General features: G+C 40.6%; 1 protein-coding gene across 2 annotated transcripts in view; it reads left to right on the top strand.

Annotated features, from left to right (window-relative positions):
- Nucleotides 1-12,471, top strand: part of CMC2 (C-X9-C motif containing 2) — a 41,545-nt gene that overhangs the window by 12,168 nt on the left and 16,906 nt on the right. The window contains exons 2-3 of one of the 2 annotated variants that reach the window (XM_007059258.3): nucleotides 5,363-5,429; nucleotides 7,640-7,710. In XM_007059258.3, the coding sequence (XP_007059320.1) occupies nucleotides 5,393-5,429; nucleotides 7,640-7,710 (108 nt within the window). In that variant the 5' untranslated portion in view covers nucleotides 5,363-5,392. Of the gene's footprint in view, nucleotides 1-5,362; nucleotides 5,430-7,573; nucleotides 7,711-12,471 lie in introns of both variants that reach the window. The other variant, XM_007059259.4, reaches the window with a different exon arrangement.

Below are 12,471 nucleotides of genomic sequence, written 5' to 3'. Positions count from 1 at the left end.
GCTGTACCCTCCATAACATTTGTGAAGGGAAGGGTGAAAGATTCACTCAGGCATGGAACTTGGAGGTTCAACACCTGGAAGCTGAATATGAACAGCCAGAGAGCAGGGCTATTAGAGGGGGCCCAGCACAGGGCTTCAAAGATTAGGGATGCCTTGAGGGAGCAATTTGAGGCTGAAAGCCACCAGTAATGTTTGGTGCCCTGCACGGGAGTGAAGTACAGTGGTTCCAGTGTTAGTAGGAATCTGTGTTTGCTACGCTGACTTGCAGTGCCTGTTGTTTTCCTGGCCTAAGGTATCTTTTACTTTATGCAGTAATAAAGAATGTTTTCAAAGCCAAAAAATCCATTTATTGAAAAGAAAATTCATTTATTGAAAAGAAACACAACTCCTTGGGAAACAGAAAGGGCAAGGGGGTGTGGTGGGAAATGGTACAATCACAGATTTGCGTATGTCCTGTTATCATACTCAGCCTTCCTGTCTGGAGTGCTGTGCAATGAGTGCTGCACTTCAGTGTGGCTTTAATGCTTGGTGATGGTGGTTGAGTGCAGTGGGTAAGGGTCATAGTTTTCAGGGCTGGGTGGTGAAGCTACAGGTGTTGGAGGCAGCTGGGTGGTGATAAGAACCCTGATGTTGGGGAAAGTGGGTTGGACGTGACAAGGGGGCACAAGGGAAAGAGTTTGGGGACTATGGATGCCGGGGGGGAGGCAGGCATGGTAGTGCTCCGCCTGCATGGCTACGAGCGTCTGGATCGAGTCCGCTTGGCGCTCCATGATGCTTATCAGCCGATCCATGCTTTGCTGCCGGAGCTCTGTGCTTTTGTGCCAGCACTCTTTATTCTGCTGGTGGATCCTCCTTTCACACTCCCTCCACTCCTGCGCTTTTAGATTCTCATTAAGGGACTGCTGCATTACTTTATGCAGCATGTCTCCTTTGCTTCTACTTGGCCTCTTCCTAATTCTTTGGAGTCTTTCGGCCGGTGATAACATGGACGGCTGAGATCTTAAGGTTGCATCTGTAAAGGCAAAATGCAATACTTAACAGAGGCATCATTGTTCACACCAGACAGAGCAATGACTCCCCTCTACTTAAGGGCAAGCACAGTCTACACAATAGCATAATTTGCCCGTCCCAATGCTAGTGCACATAATCCACGGGAGCCCCAAAATGGTGAGTAAGCACAGGGTCAAGGGGGACTGATTGGTTCACGGCCATACTGTCCTCTAGGTTTCTGTGCCTTGGGGAGAGCCAACAGCTGCAGGGGGCCCCTATACTGAACACTTTCCCCACATTTTCCACAGGAGTTTGTCCTGGAAGATATTTTGCTGCTGACCTGGGAAGCAAAGGAGGGTTTTCTACTACAATGCGGTTTCCACCCTGGCCCATATACAGCTTGCCTGTGTGCAGCAATGGTCCCTCCATCCCTCATGGCACAGTGGCGCGGACATGTTAGCCTGACTGGGACAAGGACCACAGTGGCTCTCCAAAGAAACCTGCACAAGCGCATTGCCCAAGTTCTGGATGAGACCTTTGAGGAGATCACTGAGGCCGATTACCATGTTGTGAGAGAGCACATCAATGACCTATTCAGCATCTAGGCCCGCATACAGCCCTAACCCTCCTCGCCTCGAGCCCCAGCTTCCTTCCCAAAATAAAACCCACTTACCGGGAACCTCCTCTGGTGTTTGTCCTTCCCCAAGCACCGGCCGCCGCGACTGGCTACCTTCCTCCTGGCTGCATGCATCTAGGGATTCCAGGGTGTCTTCCTCCTCCTCAGCACCCTCGCTCCCGCTTTCCTCCTCCTCCTCTTCCTTCTCCTCCTGCCTTGTTGAACTGGGCTCTGAAGTGTCCATGGTGGTCCTTGGAGTGGAGGTGCGGTTGTCCCCCAAGTATCGCATCCCGCTCTTTGTAGAAACGGCAGGTTTCGGGGGCACCACCGGAGCCGCAGTTTGCCTCGCGGGCTTTGCGGTAGGCATTCCACAGCTCCTTCACTTTAACCCTGCACTGCAGTGCGTCCCGGTCATGGCCCGTTTCCATCATGTCCCTTCGTATCTGCCCAAAGGTGTCGTAATTCCTACGGCTGGAGCACAGCTGGGACTGGACAGCTTCCTCCCACCAAAACTGATGAGGTCCAGCACATCGCCATTGCTCCATACTGGGGATCGTCTGGCACGTGGAGGCATGGTCACCTGGAAAGATTCGCTGAGAGCACTCCATGCTTGGCTGAGCAAACAGGAAGGGGATTTTCAAAATTCCCAGAGAATTTAAAGGGCAGGTCTGACGGTTGGTCACCTGAGGGCAGGGCAGTAGAGTTCAAAGTTATGAGCAGAGTGGCTAGAACAGGCATTGTGGGAGACTTCTGGAGGCCAATCAGACCAGGGCGTCCACACTGGCGCCGCAGTGCTCCAGCGGGGGCGCATCAAACGTTATTCCACTTGCTGAGGTGGATTACCAGGAGCACTCTAGCCGCGGAGTTAGAGCGCTCTACGTGCCTTGCCAGTGTGGACGCGTTGTGAGTTAGAGCGCATGGGGCTGCTTTAATGCGCTCTAACTCGCAAGTGTAGCCATGCCCTTAGTTAAGCACAGCCTCTTGCATTAAAGACAAGTTAACTAGTTTTTGTTCTGAGTAATTGCTTGTGAAGGGAAGGTTAGTAACAGCGTCAGATGCCAAAGCTCTGAGATAACTCTGAAGTAGCTATTCTAACTACAGTGAGGGCTTGTCTACGCTGGCAATTTACAGCACTGCAACTTTCTCGCTCAGTGGTGTGAAAAAACACCCCCCTCAGCGCAGCAAGTTTCAGCACTGTAAAGTGCCAGTGACCAGAGCTTTCTCCCAGCACTCTGCCATGACTACACAAGCCACGTTAAAGTGCTGCTGCGCTTTAGCGTTGCCAGTGTAGACTAGCCCTGATAGCTTGCAATATTCCCTTCAATCCCAACTGTTGTCAGCAGTTACTCTTGTATATATGTTTATTCCTACATGGAGTTCTTTGAAGAACTGATTGCAGGGTCAGGCATTTACTCAGCAAATCTAACCCTGATGTGGAAGGTGTGATGCTTTGGGATTCACCCAGGCCAGTAAGGCATTCAGTCTTGCAACTCTGGGTGCCTTAAATGCTATGCAGCTGTGGCTCACAGTCATGTCACCAACAGCCACCATACAAGCAAGAAAGTCTCACTCTGGCTTCCACAGCTCAATTACTCTTTGCAGGGGGATCTCACTAACCCTTGTAACCCAGAATTGTTCCCAAAAGCATTTCTCTGCTGTGCTCAGCCCCCTCTCATGGTAGCACTCACAAAACCTTAAGTTTGTTGCTCTTTTAAAGTGACAGTACACAGCAGCCTGTTAGCTTAACTGAGATTAACACAGCTTCCACTTGAAATACACAGCACTGAGTTGGTGTATAAATAAAAGTAAAACAAGTTTATTAACAATAGAACATAGATTTAAGTAATACTAAGTCAAAGGAGTAGGGATAGAAATGGTTACAAACAACTCAACTAAAATCTGATTTAATAAACTAGTCTTTTGTTCAAAGTAGTTTTCTCACCATAGTCATTCTTCCAGCATGGCTGACCAGCCTTTAGCCAGGATCCAACGCAGAGACCAAAGCACTTGGTTACTTTGTCTGAGAGGTGAAGGATAAAATGGCTTTTGCCTTTGCTTATATCTTCCCAGAGTTTACTGATCCTGTTCCACAAGGCAGGAAGACTTCTTGTGAGTGCAATCGCCCCCCACCCCCATTGAGACTAAGTGGTCATCTTCCCCCACTTGCTTGCCTGATGGCTTTTTTTTACATTGCATGTGAATGTGCTTTTCATTTTCTGAGGTCATACCTTAATTTACATTGGAGACTGCAGTCAAGCCTGGAAAACAACACTGCCAAATACATTTGAGGGACATATTTTCCAGCACATCTGCATAGCTTTTTACATGTCAACCCTACATACACCATGCAAGAATATTAATGATCAGTGAGTTACTAGTTTGAATATATTCTATTTACTAGTGAGTTACTAGTTTTTGATACAAGACACCTTCTAAATAAATATCATGACAACAGTGTGTGGGGTGCACACAAAGGTGGGCAGGCCAGTTGAGATACATTGCTACATACCAAGAAGCCCCTTTTCCTGTGGCATTGGGATGCTTTTAGGGTCCCAGAGGGCCGCTCTCATAACAGATTATTTATCTTCAGTGTTAGGCCATGTCTCTTCATGGAGCAGTTCAGTGGTGTAGTCCAGTGGTTCTCAAACTATTGTACTGGTGACCCCTTTCATATAGCAAGCCTTTGAGCGCGACCCCCCCTTATAAATTAAAAACACTTGTTTATATATTTAAAACCATTTTAAATGCTGGAGGCAAAGTGGGGTTTAGGGTGGAGGCTGACAGCTCGTGACCCCCCCCCATGTAATAACCTCATGACCACCAGTTTGAGAACCCCTGAGCTATACTGATATGCTATACAGCAAAGCCCTCCTAGTGTAGACACAATTATATTTGCAAAGCTGCACTTTCACTGGTGTAGTTTATATTGTCATCCCCAAACAAAACAAGCTATACCAGTACAAGTATAGTTTTGCCAGTTTAACTGTGTCTACATTAGGGGCTTCTGCCAGCACAGCTATGTCAGGGATCAAAACCTCTTCACATCCCCAATTGATGTAAGTATGCCGGCAGACATTTGTAGTGTAGACATAAGTTTAGTTTAGTTCATGTGCTTTGCCAAATTTCTGGCTGTTGAATAGTGTGCAGTAGGAACAGCAGTTATCTGAACATTCATTACTTAAGGTGTGAAGTGACATGAAAGCCTCTTTCTAGAAAGGGGATGGTCTAATTTGTATTTCCTTGTAGCATTCTACAGGCCAGATCATTCTAATAAGCAACGGAATATTTTTTTAAATAGAGAACTTCAGTCAATGGATTATGTATTTGAATTCCGGATGTCAACTATTTAGATCACCTTTAATCAAAGTGTGTTGTGCCAAATACGGTAGTTGATAATGAGGCTTAGGGTATGTCTACACTGCGAAGTTGTCGACAAAACTTTTGTCTTTCACGGGTAATTAAAAAAGCCCCCCCCCCCCCCCGAAAGACAGAAGTTTTGCTGATGCAAGTGGCAGTGTGAATGCAGCTTTTTCAGCAGGAGCGCTCTCCTACTGACGAAGCTAACGCTGCTTGCGGGGCTGGTAGTATTTTGTCGGGAAAAGTGCCGACAAAGAACGTTTACACATGCTGACTTTTAGCGACAAGGCTATGTCGACACAGCCTTGTTGCTAAAAGCTGCGTGATGTAGACAAGCCCTTAGTTACCACTTTAATGACACTTGCTACCTGCTAATTCACTGTATGTTTCTATTTTTAGTTTCCTTGTTGTTTTGGGGATTTGTCAAAGATGAACTCAGACGATTACATGTCTTGGAGTGGAGCTAGTATCCTTTCATGTAACCTCTCTAGCAGTCTTATCCTTTTTCCTATTATACACATTTATGTAGCAAATATGATCTTGATATTTACTACTTGGTGCAAACTTTAGCCTCTAAAAATTGAGGCTTTTTGATGTAAGTAATGTTTGTCAAGCACTTTAAAGAAAAAAAGCACTGTTAAGTGCCAAGTTATAAACATAACTTGTAGTAAAATGTAATATATTAACTCTCCTTTGTAATTTTAGTAACTAATACAGAAGACACTTTTAGCTAAAAAGATTTGATAAATATTTTAGAGCAACCCTTTTATTAGGACAGGTCTACACTTAAAACGCTGGGCTACTGTAGCGCTTTAGAGAAGACCCTGCTACGCTGACAGGAGAGCTTCTCCCATTGGCATAGTTAATGCACCTCTGTGAGAGGCGGTAGCTGTGTCAACGGGAATGGTTAGAGCTGAAAAGCTTACAAATATAACTTGTGTTAATCATTTTGCTATTTAGTTTTCACTCTAACTCTAGACAAAAAAGCTTATTGTTACTCTCTTTATTTTTGTTAGCATGACACTGTTCATTTGGATTGCAAGCAGTTTGGGGTAATATCTAAATTCCTTCCCAAAACTGTTCATTAAATTAAAATTAATCACTGAGCATTTGTTTTAATATTAGATTTTGTTACAGCACTTTAAACAAAACCTAAAGTGGCCTTAATAAGATTTCTTTAACTATTTTATAATTAACAAGAAATTTTAAATTGCATACACAGTATTTTATTTTTAGGATGTGATTTTTTTTTTTTCTTAATCACCAAGTACTGTAGTTGCTAAACAAAATTAGAATGTGTCTGTGTCCATCAAAGGATAAAGCTCATTTCTATTTTGATATGCTGGCACGCTTCGGGATGTGTGTGGTTTTGCTCACTAATCTTTCTTCAGATACTTTTAAATCTTTGACTAAAATAGATAAAAGTCTATCTGTGAAATGATTAAAAGGTGCTGTGTTGATACCACCATAACTGGCTTTTTCTCTTTCCTCGCATTGTGTTCTCTACCTCTTCTTCGGTTTCTTTGTCTTTTCTTCTCCCATTTATGTGCCCCCTTCTCCCCCAAATCGTGCTGTGTGCCCTTCTCTAGTATTATGCAGTGATTTCCCACCCCCGCATCCCAACATATCCCACCACTCTCTTCCTCTAAGATCTCTAAAGGGATAGTATTTTTACTTGGTTAACATCCGGTGATTTCATTGGAGTTGAAGGTGCTCAGCACAATGTAGGACTGGACCCAGTGTAATCGAAACAGAATTATGGACTTCTCTGCAGGATCAAGACAAAGATGATGTTGTTTTCTGAAGGACGCTATTATCTGAAATACCATATGCACTGCAAAACTTGCAGATACAATAGTTATTAAGGATGACTGTTCAGCCTTAATTTTTCTGCGTTTGTGGGTTTGTTAACCCCTTGGGATACATTTTAAAAGTATTGCATAAGGCTTTATTTTGTGATTCCTGTTAAAGCAGTGGGTGTTTCATAACCAAAATTCTGAGTGAAGTACAGGGACATGCTTCCAAAATTTGACCCTTTTCTCCACCACCGTCTCCAGTCAGTCAAGATCAGTTAATTCAATTTTGCATTTTAACTCAGATACCTAGGGACAAGTAAAAAAGCCAGTGATTTGAAGTACTATAGAAATACCAGAATAGCAGGTGACATGTATACTGCCCTATACCCACATGGGTAGTGGACGTGTAGTGAAAACAGACCATAGTTTTAGTTTTTACCATCTTCTAAAGAAGCTAGAAAATGGAGGAGAAACAGAAAGCAGCAAGGAGAAAGATTCTTTTGTCTTCAACAACTCCCAAATGCTATGAAACACATAGAGGGCCCTGATCCCACAAAGCTCTTAAGTGTGTGCTTAACTTTAATCATGTAGGCAGTCCATAAATGAATAACAGAAAGGCAGAGGCATATGCTGCATTTTCATTTTTAACTACCTACTTTGTTAAATGAAATTATAACCTAAATAAACAAATTGGGCTGTCACTATGTTCTGGTTTTGATTAAAATTAATTTATTTCTATTAGAGAATTGCAAGGACTTCCTAAGTGGAGATGTGTTAGACTTTAAGATGAACTTTCATATGTTAATATTTGCAGGTGGCACATTTTTCAAACTGTAGTCCATGAACTGCACAAGCTACCCTTAACTCAAGATGCATCCAGACTTGTCTCCTCACCTGCACAGTGAAGAATGTAACCTAGTTATCAGTCTGCTCAAAGAGTGTCACAAAGAGGTAAGAGTTTTGAAAAGTAAAACAAGTTGTGTGTGGGAATTGGGTGTCAGTATATTAGCGAGAATATTATTTCATCAAAAAGTGACATCTCCCCTTCAGGCAGAACAACCATGAGCTGTTCTTCCTCCCATCCGTCACACATGCACTAAATTTACCATATTTTGGCCATCCAGAAGGCAGATGGTTCAGTCTGTTTGAAAGTAGGTGCTCTAAGTGTATTGACAGTGATAAGAAAATGCAGAGTGCCTGACTCTGCACATGTGCCTGACACCCGCTATGTGGAGAGTTGAAAATTTAAACAGTTGCTGGGATTTCAATGAGATCTGCTGTTAGACTTCTATATTTTAATATGGATCAATCAGCACCATCTAAATATATAATCAAACACATTTCTGTGAAGTGGCTCAGAGGTCCTTCATTTTTTCAAGCAAGTAGAAACTTGAGATCACCCACTTGGAAAAACTCTTTACATTTTCATTGGCTGTGCAGTAAATCTTAAATGTAGAAGGATCATCCTCTATATTCAAAAACTAAATAATGTATCTGCTGTATGCTATATCATTGGTAAATTATTTTCTAAATCAGTGTTGCATGCAGAAGTATTTCTATATCAAGACACAAAAAGTCCATTTAATTTCAATTGTTTTCACTGAGACGAAGAATAAATTTAAATATTGAATCTTAATGAGCAAAACAGTGGCTTGCCCTATTACACATAGAATGAAATATCTTCATCTCAGGTTGTTCAAACATCACATTTGAATCTTTGCATGGAATCTGTTGCTTTAGAATTTATTGAAACTACTAAATGCATTCATCTCCTTTCCTCTAATGTTTCTACTAGAATTTTTAAATAGCTTCAGAAATAAAAATGTTACATTCAAAACTGCATAAACTTGAAATGGACTAGTAACATAGAAGGTATTGGGATCAAATTTAAGGCTGATCAGAACCTTAGCCTACTCTGAAAGAACACTGAAGGGAAATGGTGAAATTGACTAAGCAATTAATCAAATACAGAAAGCTAACTGCTAGATTTTTTTTTTTGTCCAACTAGTTTTAGTTGTAGTTCCTAGATGTTACTTATATTTCTCGTACATGCAAAATATTTGGAGAAATCTGATTTTCAATTTGATCATTTAACCAGTTTTTTTAAATGGCTGTGATGTATAAATCACAACAAAATATCTTAAGTATGGACTTAGTTTTAAGTGTTTTTTACTAGCAGTGTGGGAGAACATGACATGTTCTGCCGGACAAAAATTAATATATTTGCATCATGTCAGCACTTGCTTTAAGATGTGAAGAGGCATAATAGGCACTCCCATTTAAGAACTGATAAATATCCATTTGTATTTAAATGGTCAAGGGCCACTTCTGCAAAGTGGTGTCAGTAGAACTGTAATTGAGAATGAAAGGTCTGAGCATTTATGTGACAATCCTATTGGGTCTTGAAGTCCTTCAGATATGAAATATTAGTGGAATAGTTTTAATTCATGATAGATTGGCAATAGATGAGTGTGGGACTCTTCCACTGACATTCTTTTGGCTTCATATGTCTGTCAGATGCCGTAAATTATGTGAAATCATTACAATAGTACTGAAAGTTAAAATATAGAAAGAACTTTTGGTTCCTCTATTTCAGCTCCCTGCATACCCTGTATAATTTGTGGTTACTTTAAAAACCCTACTCATTTAATTTCATTCTCATGTTTCAAAATAGTAAGACACTAGTTCACAATAAAAGGCACCAGTACTTCAAACTTTTAATTTATAAATACATATTTTAATTAAACCTAATAAAAAAGTGTGATTTCCTCCTGAAAATGAGTTAGAGCTAGGAAAGCTAGTGAGATCTGGACCCATCTGTATGTGAATTTCCTCCTTCCTTGCTGTCAGAGGTTAAGTGAGGGGACAACAGCTACTCCAGGCAGGCTGTTTGGCCTTGTCTGCAGTAATAATACATACTGGCCAATGCAAGCAATGTTGTTATAGTGCACTTTAGGATATAGTGTATGTAGGGATTTTTTTTATAAGTTTGTGCAATCATTCTCCTGTTTGGTGGTGTATCTTGGTTTATTTGTAAATAAATCACACAAAGATTAAGCAAAATGGACAGGAATATTTTTCAGATTAATACATTGTACATTATTTGAACAGGTTGTAATTGCACCAAAATGAGGACAGATAAGACTGTAATATCGCTCCACTATGAAAATAAACTAAGGAATGGCCTCCTTCGTGATGACACAGAGGTCTGACTCAAGCTTTTTGGGCCAGATTCTGATTAATAGCCTTATTCAGGATATTTTACTCCACAAATAGCTGCTTTGCGTTCAATGGGACTGCTCATATCATAAAGGTATTACTCACCATGAATAAGAGATCAGAATCTTGCCCTTTGGATGTAGGTTGACGGACTGTAGAGCCTCTGTAAATAATGTTGTGGCAACAATACATTCTTAAACTACAAAAATTGGTAACTTTTCCTTTTTTGGATTATTGCTTCAATCTGCCTTTTAAAATCGAGATAATCTGAAATTTACATGTGCTGAAAACTTTCTGTTGGTGCCTAAATGTGCACTCAACCAAACAATGAGTGGGGATTGTGTAGTAAACTTTGACACTATCATAGCTCTAACTCTGTCCTCATGGGAACTTGAACAATTCTGTGGGCAGTATCATCCCAAACTACTTATTAAGTAGTGTGACCCACACCCTCCCTAATTTAGCTCACTAAACACAAGAGATTAGTTTTCATTCACAATCTAGATAGTCAGCCCAATTTCTCTAGCAGCCCTTTAGAGGATAACTTCCAGTACTAAAGGGCACACTTCATTAATTTCCATATAAGTTTTGCCTTTATACTGTATGTAGGAACAGATAATTGCTGTTAAAGACAGCCATTTTCCCCAACTTCATTTAATTTGTGTCACTGCTCATCAATTTAAAGTCCTAGTCCACTGGAATCTGTTACTCAAGTTCTCACTTAATACTATTTGACCACAGTATGCTCTGTTTAAATCTTCTGCTCCTGTGCTCTCTCTAAACTCTTGAATTATTATGAGGGAGCCTTGCCTAGAATAGCTGCAAGTTCTTAAATTGGAATGGAGTGTCCAGGGTATATTCTCTGCATTTCCTCCAAATTCTGCAGCCTCATTTGTCTGTGCAGTCTAAATGATCTAGGGAGTCTGAGGTGTTGCATGGGCATACAGTTTTCCTCAGCCAAATTAAATAAAAGCAAGCAGGATTCTAACCAGGTACCTAATAACTAAAACCAGGTTAGGAAGTTCCTCTCCATATCAACTGCAGCAATATCAAAGTAGGTTGCCAATAAAATGATAGCTGCTCACGTTTAATGGGACAGTAGAAGTAAAACCAAAACACATTTTTATTTAGACACTGCAGAATCCTAATGTGTGGATTTTTGTAATCACCTTAAAAAAATACTGTAAATAGCATGCAGGTGAAATGGGTGATAGAGAAGAAAATTAGTTCCCTTTGGTTTGTTCTGCCTAGTGGTGTGTAAATTGATTTGGCTAATAAACTTTGACCAGAGAAGCCTGTTGTATTCCTTTCGTTGTTGGAATTATTGTTACTCTGCTTTCCTCTTATAATTTTATGTTGTATAGGTTGGCACAATATGTCTAATAAAACTGTCTATGAGCTTTAGAAAGGACTTGATTTGAATATGCTCTTCTACTTGAACTCCTTGGCAACAGTGAGTTGACCGGGTTCATTGCCTATTTAAGGTGCTAAAGGATTAAGAGTAGTGGTAATAAATTGATGCAAAGGATTATATTTTTTTCAGAATATGTTCTTGGTTTGACTGAAAGACAATTTCTCCTTGGGTGAAGAAGGACTTAATTGGTTCTTTCAGCTTTGTGCATAACTATGAAAAGAGAGGTGTTTGCACACTCTTGAGTTTCTGCTATGAAGAGAAAATGTCTATCACAGACAGTTCAGTCATAAGGAAATGATGTTTTTATCTAAACTTTAAAAGAATTTATTGAAATATCTTACTTTGGAATTTCATATTTCACTGACTTCACCCTCAGTGTCTGAGTCACTGAAAACTCTGGCCATTACTTAACTAAATTGCCATGAGTGTAAGCTTCTATGTAGCTGAATTCAATACTCTTAAAAGTGATAACTTGAATTGGGCAGTGTGGTTAAACATCTCCACAGAACTCAGTTTAATGTATTTCATTGCTGACCTGAAGCATGTCTACTGTACTAAGTTCATGTTTGTTGAATAGAAGCTGTCAAGCATGCTATTTGCGCAGTGTTACCTTAGACACTTTTGAAAGGTAAACTATTGTTGTGCCAAGTGAGAGCTTTAAAAAGGCCTGTATCTCTAGCAGCTGTCAGCTATAGAACATAGGGTTTTACAAGCACTTCACTATTATGAGAGTGACACCCATCCTGGAAAAACTGAATTTCCATAAGTTGACCCATAAAAAAGATGGCGTTTTACTCTCATCGCAGACTCCATGTTAACTAGATTTAAAGCAGTAAAATTTCTTTTCAAGCTGGAACTTAATTTCACTTACACAATGTCCATTGGTGTGCTTCAGCTTCAAGGAGTTTAAATATAATAGGTCTCACTAAACTTGAAATCCACTTATTTTATATAGATAGTGGATCCCAAAACATCTCAACAAAGTATACTTTAAAACGTAAGGATAATCTCAGAATTCAAGAAGTTGTCATGAATATAATCAGTGTCTAGAGCGAATACAAGACTCCATGGTATATGAA

The sequence above is a fragment of the Chelonia mydas genome, chromosome 12 (assembly GCF_015237465.2).
Source record: "Chelonia mydas isolate rCheMyd1 chromosome 12, rCheMyd1.pri.v2, whole genome shotgun sequence".
Classification (NCBI taxonomy): Eukaryota; Metazoa; Chordata; order Testudines; family Cheloniidae; genus Chelonia; species Chelonia mydas.
This window is presented reverse-complemented; position numbering and strand designations above follow the sequence as displayed.